At 44.1% G+C, this 17,367-nt stretch overlaps 2 protein-coding genes across 5 annotated transcripts in view; both read left to right on the top strand.

The window, feature by feature from the left end:
* Positions 1-12,518, top strand: part of TDRD5 (tudor domain containing 5) — a 67,553-nt gene extending 55,035 nt beyond the window's left edge. For both annotated transcript variants that reach the window (XM_081025871.1, XM_081025870.1), the window contains one exon: positions 12,350-12,518. In XM_081025871.1, coding sequence (XP_080881997.1) covers positions 12,350-12,402 — 53 coding nt within the window. In that variant the 3' untranslated portion in view covers positions 12,403-12,518. The remainder of the gene's footprint in view (positions 1-12,349) is intronic.
* A 626-nt stretch (positions 12,519-13,144) lies between these two features.
* The window catches only part of FAM163A (family with sequence similarity 163 member A), a 54,229-nt gene continuing 50,006 nt past the window's right edge, over positions 13,145-17,367 (top strand). Inside the window, exon 1 of one of the 3 annotated variants that reach the window (XM_081025886.1) lies at positions 13,145-13,205. The gene's annotated coding sequence lies outside the window, so the exon portion shown is untranslated. Of the gene's footprint in view, positions 13,206-13,631; positions 13,844-14,108; positions 14,216-17,367 lie in introns of those variants that run through there. The other 2 variants (XM_081025884.1, XM_081025887.1) reach the window with 2 other exon arrangements.

The following is a 17,367-nucleotide window of genomic DNA, read 5'->3' as shown; positions in this document are numbered from 1 at the left end:
TTCTAGAATAGGCACATCCATAGAGACAGAAAGTCGGTTAGTGATTGCCAACACCTGGTGGGGAGGGGAGCCTGGGGAGTAGCTCCTGATGGGTATGGAGTTTCTCTGTGGGTTGCTGAAAATATTCTGGAATTAGGTAATGGCAATGGTGTCACAACTTTATGAATAAGCTACAAATTACTGAATTGTATACTATAAAAGGGTAAATTTTATGGCATGAGTTATATCTCAGTAAAAAAAAAAAAAAAGAAATGAAAAACAGCCTTTGGATAGGAGCAAAGCTTCTATCCAGCTTCTATCCAGCAGGGAGCTGTTGATGTCACAGTCTCAGAGGAGGCTTCGGACAGACAGAGCTGTACAGTGATGGCTCTTAACCAGAGACATGGCTCAGACTCAACCTGTGGAACTATTAGACTGTACAGACAACAGGCCCACCTTTAAGTTTTCTGGTTTTAGTGCATCTGTGATGGGGCATGAGAATTTCCATGCCCCATCCCCACTGTGCCCCTGAAGTGTAATAAGACTGAACCTAGGATTATTTCTGGTTTGAATGCTGAGGCCTGCCCAGTTATTAGAGGACCACGTTAGAAATCAGAATCAGGAAATCGAGATGCTTCTCATTGTCAGTCATTTGGGTTCTCGACCAAGGTTTCTGTTCTATACTCTCAGAGCAATTGCTATCCACCCCACCCCATGTTTCATGAAGAATATTTAGAAAGTATATTGGTCACTGATCCTTCTTTTCCCAAATTCATACCAAAGTCTCAACTGCATCAGGTGTGTTAGAGGAGGTACTCAATAAGTGTAATTTATTTTCCCTTCTTCACGTCAACTTCTGTCTGACCCCCTTAAATCTTTAGGAATGAATAGCTTTCCCTAACAGTAGCTTTGGGATTTGCAATAGTAGCTTTGGTAATAATACTTGGAGTATTTTTGGAATAAAAAGAATTTAGATAAGGGTTGATATTATTTAATCCAAAAGTTAGCATGAATTCTAGTGAAAATTAGAACTCTCCTTCATCACTGAATGGCATTCTGTATGTAAATCTGTTGTTCACAGCCTCAGCCTTGGCAAGTATTAGAACACGAACTCTCTAGGGTTGTCCCAAACACAGTGGGTCCCAGAAAAAGAAGAATGACTCATTTCAAGAACCCTGCAGAGTGCCTCAATCTGTTTCTGTGATTTATGATCCCCTTACTTCAGTGATGGCTCCCACCATTTGGTCCAGACCTACAGAGGCCATGTCTGACATTTTGGCAGACAGAGAGGGACATATACCATCTTGAATCTATCTTGGGCTCCCGAATCACCTTTCTTCCCTGCAAAGTTCTCATCTGCTTAATTATGGATGAACTTTGCATCTGTGGCTAGAAACCAGGGCCAGATTTAACAAAACCTGAATGGGCTCCCAATTTCCAAGGACAATCAACATCAAGGAATCCCACTGTAAATTTTCCCAGGACTACAGGGTTGATGAAATATGCCAGTCCTCCCAAGTGTAACGTTTTCTCAGATTTATGAATGGCTACTAACAATGTCTAATAAAACAAATGCTAACAGAGCTGGGTTTGAGTGAGATGACAAGAAAACCACAATTAACTATCAAGGTGACCTGCACAAATCACTTGCCATCTGTCTCCATTCCTCTTTCCCTGGAACAATATGTTGGGCAGTTTGATTTGGCCCTGTAAGAGGTAGGGGAGAGGGAAGAATAAGCTCTCAAGATTCTTTAACTTCCCATACTGTAAAATCCAATGTTTGGGGAATTTTTATAGCTAATAATATATACATTGTGCAAAACTTCCAAAGCCTCCACAGAAAACAGTCTCCCTCCCACCCATTTCCTTTTATCTTCCAGTTTCTATTCCCAGGGGCAGTCCTGCCAGGCACTGTTGTAGGTCCTGGGGAGGGAGCAGTGAACAAAACAGAGTCCCTGTCCTCCATGAGCTTACATTCTAGTGTGGAGAGATACACAATAGAGGTGGCTGGTGATAAATCCTATAAAAAAGTAAAGCAGTCTGAGAAGGACCAGCCTTTGCTGCTCTCAAGGAGACCGTGGTCAGCTCTGTCAGATGCTGCCGAAAGGTTAAGTATGGAGCAAGATGCAGTGACGTGTCCTCTGGATTTCCCAGCATGGAGGTGATTGGTGACCTCGACTGTGGAGGGTGGGGATAGGAGCTGCAGTACAAAGGGCAGAAGAATGAATGGGAAGTGAGATGGTGGAGTCAATGTGAGCTCACTCTAGAGGTTTGCTGAGTGGGCAGAGAAATGGGACAGCCGCTGAAATGTAGCCCACGTTAAGTGAAATCATGCTGAGCCCAGTGCCTGGCACATTACATATTACATTTCCCATCCCTCGTCCTTTCTATATCTATTTGAAGTTCAGTTTTTCCTAAAAATGTTTTCAAGCTGTGATCGTCTTATTCGTGTCCTGGGAATGTACAGGGATTCCGGGAGTCGCCCCCAGTATGGATGATTCTATCTCTGGCCTCTGTAGACAAAGTTACTTTTCTAGGAATTGTAAGTGAAAGGGCTTTGTGTTTGAAGTAGCTAGTCAAGAGTACATTTTGGGTTGGTTGGATGGGGTTAGATGACAGCTCCTTTCTGCCTGAAAGAGTGCTTTGGAGGGTGCTGGAAAGGGCCAGATTTCAGGCAGTTAAGTGCTCTTTTCTCTCTGCTGCTCTGTCTCACCTTCAGCTCGATCCCAGAACAGCTATGAGAGCACCAGGGAATTTGTTGTTTCTAGACAAGTTTTCTGGCATTTCCACATTTTCCTGTGACCATTGGGTAGGGATGGTGTTGGCAGGTGTGTGGTTTGTGTGCTTTTGGTCTTTTGTTTGCTAAATGTCTGCCACATGGACCCATTCCCCCAGTTGTGACTATTTATGATCACTTCAATGGCCAAAGACTATTCACAGGGATAAAATGACAAAGCAACTTAGATAACCCACCACCAAGGCAAGAGAAAGAGGTCTAATGGCGTCCCTCCCCTCTGTGAGTCACCATGGTCCCTTTCTTAAGGCACCAGCTCACTTCCCAGGCAGGAGATCCACATTTATTTCAAAACCTGCATATGTGCGCAGTGTGTAAGTCTTGTTGAAGAATCAGTTAATCCCAGATTCTCAGTAAATGCATCTGTTTGTACCCAGCTGAGTAATTATTGTTCTGGGAAGAGAACAATATTCTTTCCCGCCTTTAAGGAGACAGAGTCAGAATGAACCCTTCTGTTTCTCCTCCTGCCAGCTGAAAGACAGCATCCGGAAGCTTTGTCTTTTGGAATTGTTGCTTCTTAAAGCCTCGCATTGTTGTCTCTCTAGCACAGTCTCCTTTTCCCAAATCAAGTTTTGTTTGTGTTCATTCTATAATGCCAGGTATTTGTAGCTTCAGTCAGTCATTGTCTTGCATTGACATCCAGTTGTTTTGTTGTCTTATTTTTCCAACTCTAATTGTGAGCCCCTTATACTTCTTTGAATTCCCTTCGGCTGAGTATAGAGTATAGACAATCCGTAAATATTTTTGAATTCGTTTCAATGTATTGCTTTACCCGCAAGGATCTTGAATTTCACTGGGGAGGCAAGGGATACCCAGATGAAACCATTCAATAACCGGGTAAGGCAACGACTCAGTGCCAAAGCGAAAATATAGACCCAGGAGGTACTGTGCTGAGGTTGTCAGGGAGCAAAGTCACAGGCTGGGCCGGTCTGAGAAGGCCCTTACTTGCCCATAACAGTTGTCATGTGCCCTGAGAGGAAGTTCAGTAGTTGCTTTCAGAGTTGGCTTGGTTTTACAAGTGAATCTCCCTAGCATAATAGTGTTAATGTGACTATCATTTTGTCCTTAGCACACTGATCCTGCTACTTCCCCAAAACAATTTGTTCTACAGAAAAGCCCAGCTCTTGGCCCCTAAAAATCTCACAGCAAAGTTGACTTTCTGTCCTCTTTTCCCACTCCAAAGCCCTTTCATCACTGTTTTTTTTTTAAACCTGTTTCTATGAAAAGATGTATCTCATGGTTCAGCTCTCTAAAAGAAAGAGCTGATAGCAGGAGAATGGGCGTAGAGAGGATGGTTTCCTGCATTGCTTTCTGGGTGTTGTATGTGTGCTTTCAATCCTGCTGCTGTCAAGCTCCATTAGGAGATGTGGGCATCAGCTTCCTACCTTTGGGGCCTGCCTCCCATCAGCCCTGGCTGACATGAGGACAGTATTTGAGATTGGTAACCAAGAAGGAAGGCAGGTTGAATATTGCAAAGAGCCCTTTCTCACCATCCTTATAGCCCAGGCTCCTTTCGTATCACACGGGGCCGTTTCTCTTCCCACTTGCAGGCACTGACTGCCATTAGGGAAGCCATTAGAATGCCATGTGCTGACATACATACAATGATTAAAAAACAGTGGCAGAGAATCAAGGCTAAGCCTTTGTACCCTTGTATACCTTGGAAAGGGAATGGATTTCCTCTTTTGGGGAACATGGGACCGTACTAGAGGAGAGCCCCAACTCCAACCAAAGTAGGCAAAGTTATCTCAGACAATCCTGGTGATCGTGGGCTGACAGATGTCACAGCCAGACTGCTTTCACGTCTGGTATCTGATGTGGCTTTGGTGGGTCAAAGCAGCACTTGGAATCTTGCCTCAGCGAGTTTCTGGGAAGGAAAAGGCCCCCTGGTGACATCCTTTCTTTGCATTTGATACAAAGTGGAAACCAGTGCCACAGAAAGAAACCGACTTTTGGAGACTTTTGAATTTGAAATTGTGGATAAAGGATTGTAGACTGGTATAAGAGAACACCACTGATCTAGGCTTTGTATTCTGGTCCCCCTCTAGAGAAATCTGTGGTCTTCATCACTGATTAAACAGCACTTGACATCTTTAAAAAGAAAAACTTTAATCCTAGCTCTAGTTAGTACATGGCTTGAATGTCAGATAACAGAGTTGGCTATATGGAAGAAATTAAACCATCCTTTTTGATATCTCAGGAAGCTTCCGCCAGAAGGACTTGTCTTTAGACAAAAAGAATTTTTTTCCCCAATTATACTGACAACACCGAAACTCCTTTGGAAAATGAGGAACAGCCTCAGATAAGGGAGGAGATGATTCCACTGGCCAAGGAGACTAGATAGAGGTAGGAGTATCATCTCCTGTTAAGTGATGTGGCCCCTGTCTAAATGGTCCTTTGGTTTTATAATCGAAAGTCAATAGACAAATATTATTGACTTTACAACTTACTTTACTAGATGTACCTGAGGGAGCAGGGATATGGGTAATTATTTTTTTTCCTGATGCAGTCCTATATACTTTTAACAGAAAGGAGGTTGTCATGCCAAGTAAGTCCTCCCAGATTAAAACAACGCAGGAGCACGTGCAACTGGGGAACTTCTGCTTCTGATAATGGCACATTAAGTAATTCAGACCCATCCTTCTGAAGCATAAACTGAAGATAACTAAAAGCATTGGTTACAGTTTTTTTTATTTGTTTGATTTTTGTTTTGTTTTTTAACTAAAATATGTTTAAAATCTTCTTTAAAACATCAAAGAGCTCACAAGTTGATAAGGAGTTTCTTGCTTGAAGCCCCAAGAGAGGATAGAAATCTGAAGATATGAGCCTTACCTTTGGGACCACTCCAGGGTTGGGGGGGGGGGGCCTCTGGTAATCCTGGTTAGAGCTCAGAAGTTGGAGTCCATGGTTCACCTAAGGTATGGATGCTGCTAAACCACCCCTGCGTTGGATTCGGATCATATGCTGTGGGGTAGGGTGACTGGAAGTGGGGCAGCACTTGTACTTGGGTGTGGGCTGGATTCAGGGACTTACTTCTAATGACCAGTGTGTGTGGCAAAAGTGATACTCTTTCTCCACATGGTCTTTCATTCTAGGTTTATTTACACCATGGTGGTCTCAGGGCTCCAAAAAGACAAGGGCAGACGTTGCAAGGCCTCTTGAGGCTTAGGCTTTGGAACTTACACAATGTTCCTTGCCCCATATTCCACCATATTCCGTTCGTAAGTCCCAAGGACAGCCAGAGTCAAGGGGGTGAAGGAAGAGAGCCCACCTCTTCATGGGCAAAATGCTATGAATATTAGAATGAGAGGAAGTTCGCTTCTGTGGTAAAGTGTATCTACAAAAACCTTCTACAAATATCCTGAATTGATTCAAAACGTTTTCCTTTCACGGTCGTTTTTTACTTTGGGGAAGAGCAAGAGGTCGCACGGTGCCCGATGCAGTGAATAAGGTGGATGAGGACACACCGTAATGTTTTTATTTGACAGAAATTACCATATACGATGTGTGACATAGAATCTTTCCATTGTGATCACAAAATACGGTGAATGCTGCTGCCGAGTGCGACATTCCAACAGAAATGCAGGGCTCTTCAACTCAGATAGCGGAGCATTGAACCTTAGTAACAGTGTGTGACAATCAATTTTTTCGGTGCAGTCAGTCGGGTGTGAACTACAGCTGAGAGAAAGTGTGTGGGTTTTTTGTTTGTTTGTTTTTAAATAGCCCAGTTTTGTTTTGTTTTTAAATATATATATTTTTAAATTTTATTGGGGAATGTTGGGTAACAGTGCATTTCTCCAGGGCCCATCAGCTCCAAGTCGTCCTTCAATCTAGTTGTGGAGGGTGCTGCTCACTGGCTCACGTGGGAATCGAACCGGCAACCCTGTTGTTCAGAGCTCACGCTCTAACCAACTGAGCCATCCAGCTGCCCCGAGAAAGTGTGTTTTAAAGTGTGCCATAAATCATCCTCCATCATGACAATGCTCTCTGTCACACATCGCTTCTGGTATGGCAATTTCTGTCAAATAAGAACATCACAGTGTGTCCTCATCCACCTTATTCACTGGATGTGGCACCATGCAACTTCTGGCTCTTCCTCAAAGTCAAAATGACCATGAAAGGAAAACATTTTGAATCAATTCAGGGCATCAAGGCAGCCACTACAGCACAACTACAGACACTCAGGAAAGAAGATTTCCAGAACTGCTTCAGAAAGAGGCAAGAATGATGGAATAAGTGTGTTTGAAGTGAGGGAGAGTATTTTCAAGGGGATTAATAGCAATGTGTCTTTTACTATAATAAAACTTTTTATTTAAATATTCACTATATTGTTTGATCACACCTCATGCATCTATAGATGTATGATGTATAGATATATAGAACACTCCACACAACAGCAGCACATGAAACGTTCTCTAGGATAGACCACAAGTTAGGTCATAAAATAAGCTTCAATGAATTCTAAAGGATTGACATCACAGAAAGCATGTTCACTTGCTAGAATGGAATTAAATTAGATAATAATTTGACAAATAAATTTGAGAAATTCACAAATAGTAATATACTAAACCACACACTCTCAAATAACCAATTTGTCAAGAAAGAAATCACATAGAAAATAAGAAAATTTGAGATGAATGAAAATGACACAACACACCAAAACTTACAAAAAGCAGCTAAAACAGTGTTTAAGGAAAAATTTATACCTGTAAATATCTATGTTAAAAAAGAAGATCTCAAATCAATTACCTAAACTTCCACCTTAGAAAACTAGAAAAAGAACAAACTAAATCTAAAGTAGGAAGAAGGAAGGAAGTAATAAAGATTAGCGTGGAAATAAGTGCAATAGAAAATAGAAAACCAGTAGAGAATCAATAAAACCAAAACTGCTCTTGAAAAAGATCAACAGAATTGTCAAACCTTTAGCTAGACTGACCAAGAAAAGAAGAGAACACTCAAATTACTAAACTCAAGAATGAAAGAGAGGTAAGCACTACCAACTGTACAGAAATAAAATGCACGATAAAGGAATACTGTAAATAATTGTACACAAACAAATTAGATAACCTAAATGAAATGGACAAATTCCTAGAAAGATGCAAACTACTGAAACTGACTCAAGAAGAAATAGAAAAATCTGAATTCACCTATAGCAAGTGAAGAGATTGACTTGGTAATTTAAAAACTACTCACAAAGAACAGCCCAGCCCCGGATAGCTGATGAATTACACTGTTTCAAGACGAATTAACACCAATCCTTCACAAGCTCTTTCAAACAACAGAAGAGGAGGGACCATTTCCTAATTCATTCTATGAGGTCAGTATTACCCTGATACCAAAATCAGGCAAAGCCACACAAGAAAAGAAAACTACAAACAAATATCCCTAATATAAGCACAAAACTTCTCCGCAAAATATTAGCAAACCAAATCCAGCAACATATGAAAACGATTCTATACCAGGACCAAGTGAGATTTAGCCTATGAATGCAAGGTGGTTTTAGCATCCGAAAGTCAAAGAATATAATACATTATCTGAATAGAAAAAAAGGCTCTAGCACTTGATCACATCAATAGATGCAGAAAGCACTTGACAGAATCCAGCACCCTTTTATTATAAAAACACTGAACAAGCTAGGAGTAGAAGGGATCTTCCTCAACCTGAAAAAGGACATTTTATGGAAAACCCACAGCTAACTTTACACTTTGTGGGGAAAGAGAATGTTGTCACCTAAGATCAAGAACAAGACAAAGATGTCTCCTCTTTCCCATTATTCAGAATTCACTGGAGGTTCTAGCCAGAACAGGAAAGGTGGAGAGAAGGCAGCTGACCACAATGGAATCAAAGTAAAAATCAATAACAGGTAACAGGAAATCTCCAAACACTTGAAAACTAAATAACCCATTTCTAAATAACCCATTGATCAAAAAGGAAGTCTTAAGGAAAATTTAAAACATACATTGAATTGAATGGAAATGGAAATAACATATATCAGAATTTGTGGGACGCTGCTAAAGCAGGGCCAAGAGGGAAATTTATAGCACTACCATGTTTCCCCGAAAATAAGACCTAGCCGGACCATCAGCCTTAATGTGTCTTTTGGAGCAAAAATTAATATAAGACCCGGTCTTATATTACATTATATAAGACCCAGTCTTATAGTAAGATAAGACCAAGTCTTATATTAATTTTTGCTCCAAAAGACACATTAGAGCTGATGGTCCGGCTAGGTCTTATTTTCGGGGAAACAGGGTAAGTACATATATTAGAATAAAAAACTACTCTCTTCGACAGCATATATACTAAAAAAAAGAAGAACGTCTCAAGTCAATAATCTAAACTTCCACCTCAAGAACCTGGGGCGGGGGGGCGGAAAGAGCAAAATAAACCTAAAGCAAGAAGAAGGAAGGACATAATTAGGAGCAGAAATCAATAAAATTGAAAACAGAAAATAGAGAAAATCAATAAACAAAGAGCTGGTTTAATTTGAAAAGACTAATAAAATCAACAAACTTTTAGCAAGACTGTCAAAAAAAGAGATGACACAAATTACCGGTGTTTCAGGAATGAAACATGGGAGAACACTACACGCCCTGCAGATACCAAAAGGATAACCAGGAAATACATCTCTACGCACAAATTTGACAACTTAGATGAAATGTCAATTCTTGGAAGACTACAAAGTTCCATGTCTCACTCAATCTGAAATAGACAATTTTAATAGCCCTATAACTAACTATTAAAGAAATGAAATTTGTAATTTAAAAACTTCCACAAAAGAAATCTCAGGACCCAGATAGTTTCACCAGAAAATGCTACCAAGCATTTAAAGAAGACTTAACATGAAGTATACATAATCTCTCTTCCAGAAAATAGAAGAGAAGGGAACACTTCCCAATTCATTTTGTGAAGCTAGTGTTACCCTGATACCAAAACCAGACAAGGAAAGAAAACCACAGACCAGTGTCTCTCATGAATATAGATTCAAAAATGCTTAAATATATATTAGCAAGTAGAATTTCAAGCAATGCATAAAATGAGTGATTATACCATGACCAAGTGGGTTTGTGCCAGGGATACAAGGATGGTTCAATTTTCAATCAGTGTGATTCACCATATTAACAGTCTAAAAGAGAGAAAAAAAATCACATGATTATATAACTTAATGTGAAAGCATTCCACAACATTCAACACCCATTTATGGCAAAAATGTTCACAAAACTAGGAATGAAAGGAATATTTGTCAACTTGAAAGCTACAGCTAAATCTTTGGGATCTAGGGTTAGGCTAAAAGTTCTTCGACTTGACACCAACAATGATGACCCATAATAAGAAAAACTGAAAATTTGGACCTTATTAAAAAATCGGCAAAGTCCATGTAAAGGGGATGAAAGAACAAGCCACAGAATGGGAGAAAATATTTTCAAACCAGAGGATTAGGATATAGGATATATAAAGAACTCTCAAACTCAACAGTAAAAAACAAACAATCCAGTTAGAAAATGGCCAAAAGAAAATGAACAGATATTTCACCAAAGAGAACATATAAATTAAAATATAGATGCCAAATAAGTAAGTGAAAAGATGTTCAAATGTCATTAGCCATTTGGAGAATGGAAATTAAAACCACAATGAGATATCATTACATATCTATCAAAATGGCTAAAATTTTAAAAGTAATGACACCACCAAATGCTGGCAAGGATGTGGAGAAACTGGATCACTCATACATTGCTAGTGGGAATGCAAAATGGTACAGCTACTCTGGAAAATAGGTTGGTAATCTCCTAAAAAACTAAGTATTCAACTACCACATGATCCAGCAGTTACACTCCTGGGCATTTACCCCAGAGAGATGAAAATTTATATTCACACAAAAACTTGTATATGAATATATATCTATAGCAGGTTTTTTCATAATAGCTCAAAACTGGAAGAAAAAAACACCTGCCTTTCAATGGGTGAATGAAGGGTTAAACAAGCAATGCTACATCCATACCGCCCAATAAATAAACCTGGATGAATCTCCAAAAAGTTATGCTGTGTGGAAAAGAAACAAAAATGTTACATCCTGTATGATTTCGTGTATCTAACATTCTTGAAATCACACAGTTTTAGAAATGGTGAACGGAAAAGTGGTTTCTAGGGCTTAGGGATGAGGATGGAAGTAGATTTGGCTGAAAAAGGGAAAGAGGAGGGATTCTTGTGGTGCCTGGAATGTTCTGGATCTTCACTGTGTCGGTGTCCATATCCTGGGTGTGATATGGTACTAGTTACTAATGTTTGCGAGATGCTAGCATGGGGGCGGGGGGAGGGAAATGGGGAAAGGGCACCTGGGATCTCTCTGTATTCTTTCTGCATGTGAATCTACAATTATTGCAAAATGAATATTCTGACTTAAAAATGATTCTTGATTAAATGAGCAAGATTAATGAGTAGAAGATACCTGTAGTCCATAACTGACAAAGGCATATAGCCAGCATATCCCAAGAGCTTTTATGCATCAATAAGAAAACATCAGACAACTCAAAGGAAAAAATGGCTAAAGATTTTGAAGAGGCACTTCCCCAAACAGAAAATTCAAATGGGCTATAAATGCATGTAAAAATGCACCGCCTTATCAGTAATTAGGGATATGAAATGAAGATCACAATTTTGATACCATTATACATCCACTAGATTGACAAAATTTAAGAAGTCTTAACAATATCATGTTTTGGCAAGGATGCGGAGCAACGAACTACCCTACATCTTTGGTGGGAGTATAAATTTTATGACTATTTTGGAAAACAATTTGGCATTATCTAATAAAATATAAGCATACAAAGCCCAGCAATTCCACTCCAAGGTATTCACCCTAAAAAGTTGACACTCGCACACCAGGAGATATATACAAGAATGTTATTCGCAGTATTTTTTGTAATAGCCCCACCTACAATTACATGCAACAAAAACCGATGACCTCACAGATATAACCAAGTGAAAGAAGAGGCCAGAAACACACACACACACACACACACACACACACACACACACACACACACATTTATGCTGTATTATTCCATTTGTAGAATGTCCAAAAGCCAAACTAAACTGTAATGTTTAAGGATACATGACAAGATGATAAAACTATAAAGATATGTAAGGCAATCGTTACCATAAAGTCAGTACTTATATGAGTAGCTGTAGCTTTAGAGCAGGGGTGTCCAAACTGCGGCCCTCAATCCATTATTAATTGGCCCGCAGCAAATTCCAAAAATATATTTAGTTTACTTAAATAAACCAGGTGAGGCAATACGTACTTTACCTCGAGTGAGTGGCCCGGCTGTTTGTGTATTTTACCACATATGGCCCTTGGTAAAAAACGTTGAAAAAAGTTTGGACACCCCTGCTTTAGAGGGAAGGGAAGGGCTATGAAAGGAAATTGAGGGGCAGAGGAGATTCTGGGGTTTTGGCAATGACTTGGATGGTGATTACACAGCTCTGATTTATGATGACTCATGAGCTTGTAGATGTACATTGTCTGCACTTTTCTGTGTAATTGTTTATAACCAAACACATCTCTTCATATTTCAGTTTTGCCTTTGAGAAGAAATGAGATGAGGGAGGAATGTAGGTATGAGGTCTGACTGTGAGAAAAGGCAGCACATGAAAGTCTGAAGTCAAAATTAAAAACCTGTGAAGAGAGAGAAGAAACAATACGAAGCTACGGTAAACCTGCTGGAATGATCAGGTCGGTAGCTTGCCTTTGGATTTTTTAAAAAAATAGTGCTTTAAGAATAATACAGTTTGTTCCACATGCTAAATTTCTTACCCACCTACTTCACAAGTTGGACCTGTGCTGAGGGACCAGAGTTTCTCTGTTTTTTAAAATGCATTATTCACTGTTGACTGGAATCCTCCAGACTGCCCACGGTATGAGAAGGAAAACACATGTGATGTGTGGAGAACACTTCTTGCTTGAGCATTCACCGGTGTGACCCCCTCTTCCCGCCTCCCCTGTCTTGGTTCAACCAGAATTGGAGAGCAGGGTCAGAAGGATGAACAGACCAGAGCAGGGCACAGTGCCATGTTGAGATGCTTTGGAACTGCTAAAAAGTGGCAATTTCCTTCCACCTTATCCTATCCTGTTCTCCAAGCAGACTCATGGCACAACTTACTGTGAGGGGTGCAGGACAAAAGCAACTCCTAGAGTTTTAAAACAGTGCGTGAAGCTGATTTTAGACAAGAACTCCAGCGCGCTCTTCACGTGTTCTCCTCGCGTTCAGGAACGCGCGAGGGCTTTGCTTCTCCTTTCCTGCCTCTTCTGGCAGCACAACTCTAATTACACACTGTCTGCCCCGCCACGAGGACAGGGTCCCCCCTCAACATCAGGGGCATCAGGTGCCACTGGACTTCCAGGGACTCGTGCGGGCCAGAAAGAGGAAAACAGGTGAGCCTTTCAGGTGGCTTATGTCCAGTGGACAGCGACACACCCTGCCCCTTAAGACTCTCATGCTGTCTCACGAATTCCGTGCTGGACCCGATCTACCGCGCGCCAAGTCCCCTGCCCGGGGCGTTCCGAGGGCGCCCGACTCCTGAGCTTACGTTTCTTAGGCAAAGAGGCAGCAGAGCTAAAGGAAGGCTCTTTGCAAGACACCAGCCGAGCTATTCTGCCCCTTCCCTTCGCAGCCTCTCTTTCCCGGGGGGGTTCCCCTGGGACTGGGGCCAGCGCCAATCAGGTCTCTTGGTACCTGCCCCCAGCCCGGCCACCTGGAGGGGCGATGAGGTTGTCGGCTCCGAGCGGGGCCAGCACTCGGAGCGCCTGGGCGGGCGGAGGAGCCTCACGTGGGCCGCCCCAGCCCCCGGAAGGACGCGCACAGACCGGGTGGGAGCCGCACGCGGGAGTCGCCGCCGCCGTCGCGGAGCTGCCCAGCAGCTGGACCGAGTCGGGACGCTCCTCCGCACCCTGGTTCCCCGAAAGGAAGGCAAAGGCGGGAGGGGTTGGGACCGGGGCGGGCCGCGGACTCTGCGGGTCGCTCGTGGATGTGCCTGGCCACGGCGTGCTTCCGAGGGAGCCTGTACACCCAGGTAAGCTCGCCCGGGGCCGCCTGCCGCTGCCCAGCGCGGTCTTGGCCGTAGCCTCCAGGCTGGGGCTGGGTCCTCACGCTGTTGTCGCGTTTCACGCCAGCGGCTGTTCGCGCCGCGGGGTGGGGGCGGGGGCGAGGTTGGCGACTCCAGCCTCATGGCCAGGCTGTGGGTCGCGTGGCCCCCGCACCCGCGGGTCGGACTGCACCGCTGTCACTCGCCTCTGCTGCTCCTCGGCCACCTGCTCGCTGAGCCCTCCCCTCAGCGGGACCCCACGCGGACGCAGCCGCTGCGCCTGGAGCCCGCGACCACCCGGGGGCCATGCAGTGGCCCGGGCTGGAGACGCGGCGCGCTCCGTGGGACCGCTGGCCACGCGTGAGTGCGGGGCCCTGGGACTGGGACGGGGGTGCGGACGCGTGGCGTGGGGCTGCTCCCCCGCCGTCTGTGCGGCCAGGTTGTTCCGAACGCGCGGGCGGCTCTGGGCTCGCCTGGCCATCAGGCTCAGTTTACTGGTGATTTTCCTAAAGTTTTACAAAACAAGGAGGATGGAGGTGCGTTCGCAGCGCGGAGGTTGGCATCTCTGTCAGTGCTTACGGGTCCAAGGCAGCGGGGCGCCGACCACCCGCCCCAGGCCGGTCTCCTCCGGGCCACCGGGCGCGGCTATGAGGCCCCAGAGCCAGCGGTCCGCACCCCAGTCCTCCGGGACCAGATGCGGTGGGCTGGGCCCGAGGCGACCCAGAGGAGGGTTGGGCCCAAGTCGAGAGACCAGTGGACGATCAGAAAGCAGTGTCGGGATCAGCCTTGTGTTCTGCTCTGCCCCCTTCACCCCAGTCTGGCCAGGTGTTGGCGGGGGCAGAGTGCTGAGCTCTGGGACACCATCCACAAGGATGGCTTCCTCCTCCTTGGCCCCCAAGGCAGCGAGCGAGGCAGGAGTGGAGATCTCTGTCCTCTGACAGTGCCCTTGCGGGCATGCACCACCCATGTTTTTCTGCCACACTTGGGCATTCGTTTTCTCTGGCTGGCATTGTGGGGCCCTAGAAGTTTACTCTTCCTAGCAACTTTGGGGTGTTGGGGGACAGGTACCCACCCCTCAGGCTGGGCCCGTAGGTGGGGCTGCTTCCTCCTGCCTTTTCCAGTCTGCTCAGCCTTGGACTCTCCCCAGCCTTGACCCACTTGCCACCCTGCTGGAGGCCCCGGTTGATAGGAGGGGGTTCTCACCCACAGGGCTAGGGGACCAGTTCTGGGGAGGCAGCATTGTAGCTGGCAGAGGGGGACGCCTGTGGAGTCAGACCTCTATGCTCTGCCCTGCCCTCCAGTATTTGAGCCAGACCCACGTTTTATACGGTGTGAGAGACAGTGATAGGGGATTTCAGATCCCACATGTTCACTTCGCCCTGGATTCCCTGGGATTTGGACTCTTCTGAGGGAAAGGCAGCAAGCGTCCTTTGTGTACTAACGAAGTACTTGGGAGTACCTTCAGATCCTGCCCCTTTCCTTCAAGGGGATGACAAAGCAAAGGAACATTCTCCAAAAGCATTATTCTCTACAATTTCTCAGATCTCTCTCCAGAGGTTCCAGCTCCATGCCTGAGAGGATCTAAATCAGAATGTAGAGACGTGGTCATGTTGGCACTCACGGAGGAGCTAAAATGTGGCTCCCCAAGGTTCAGCGGTGACATTAGGCAAGCCAGCAAAAGCCCCTTCCTCTCAGTTCCTCACATAAGGGGCGTGGCTGTAATTTCTACACCCTGGGGGATGAAATGAGACAGGACTATGTGCAAATGGAAAAGCCTCTGAAGTGCTTTGGGATGGGGGTGGGTCATGTGCTCAGGTAGAAACTCTAGTGGTGGGCATCACTAGCATTCCTGTCAGAACCAGAAACATGCATTCAGTGACCTCACTAAAAACAGTGCTCAGGAAAGGCAAGATGGGCTCCGTGCTGATGAGAGCAAGCCCCTCCTGTTTTGATCAGGGATCTCTGCTTTGTCTCTAGCTTGCCCATCTGTAATTGGAAATGAGCTCTGCTTAGTCCAGAGAGCACCTCAGTCTGTACAAACATCATCCGGAAACAGGGGAGCCTGGCACAGGAATGGCCCACCCCTCACCCAATGGCACAGGGTGGGGTTTTAGCCGTATCTCCTGCTAACTTTGGAAGGATGCTGAGTCGGATCAGAGAAGGGGCCGGGAACCCTCTGGGTGGCCACTTAACAAAAGAGCCGGTGGGCCCTGGCTGGGCGTTCCAGGTCTTGTCAGTTGTGAAAAGCCCTGAGATGTAGAATCTGGTCTGGTGATTATTAACACTAATGAAAGCTGCTACCATTTATTAAGTACCTTCTATGCGCCAGACACAAGGCTTTGTGACGTCACTGTTATTATCCCCATTTTTCATTTGGGAGAGGTTAAACAACTTGCTCAGATCCTCATGCTAGTAAGTGGCAGAGCTGTGCTTGGAACCCTGGTCTCTCTGGTTGCAAAGTCCCTGCTCCTTCCACGGGGCCACTGTCCTCCCATGCGGTAGCTGAAAATCCAGAGCCCTTGGGAATAAAGACTGTTATTTGTAGATCCGAGAGATGTGACCCCATTAGACTTCAGGGAAAGTGCTGGCCTGGTAAAACTGGGTGTTCTTCATTCCCGCTGGGACTCAGGGGTTTAATCCATATGCAGAGATTAATTCGTTAGTATGCTGAGTGCAAACTAAAATGACATACTTATCTTTCAATTAGCAAACTTCAGAAAGATGGATACATTGTTGATGAGGTTCTGGAAAAACAGGCACTGTCATGCATTGCTGGCCAAGTAAATGGGTCCAGCTTCTTTGGAGGGCATTTTAGAAACATCTCAAAATTTGAGATGTCCATGTCATCCGACGCCATGGTTTCATTTTTAGGAAATTCACTCAATGTTATACTTGCCTACACATTATATACGTACACATTATAGCATTGTTTGAGCTGTGGAAGAACAAGCTGCATGCTTATCAAAGGACGACTTGTTAAATGTCTTGTAGAACTTCCACATAGTCGAATACAGTCCTATTCATCCTTAAAAAAGAAGCAGGAAGCTTACTCTAAAACTGACATGGAATGATTTCCAAGATACGTGGCAAAGTGGAAAGCAGGCATAGAGTGTTTATAATATGCTACTGTTCATGTTATAAAAGAGGAGAAAGAAGGAGAGTTTCAAGATTATTTGTATGTCAGTACATAACTATATATACAAAACCTAATAATGTCTGTTGCCTCCAGGGAGAGTGGACCTGTAAACCCTGTGTATCTTTTCAATTTTGAATCATGTGATTGCATTAATTTTTTTTTTAATCCTCTCCTTGCTGTGTGCCTGCCGGTCTCTCAAGTTCTTCTTCCCCAGGTTGCTTGAGAGTTCCCATTGAAATAAAAGCCACGGGTGTGAGACCCCACAGAGCTCATAATGTCTGGCCACCCAGAATTCCTTTCAATTTGCAGGTTGTGCTCGGAAAGTGGGGGCGAGAAATGTTTTTAGATCCCTCTCTGATCTGGGTAGGGAAGGTCT

Source organism: Rhinolophus hipposideros, assembly GCF_964194185.1.
Source record: "Rhinolophus hipposideros genome assembly, chromosome: 19".
NCBI lineage: Eukaryota > Metazoa > Chordata > Mammalia > Chiroptera > Rhinolophidae > Rhinolophus > Rhinolophus hipposideros.
The sequence above is the reverse complement of the archived record's forward strand: the minus strand, read 5'-3'. Positions and strand labels throughout refer to the sequence as shown.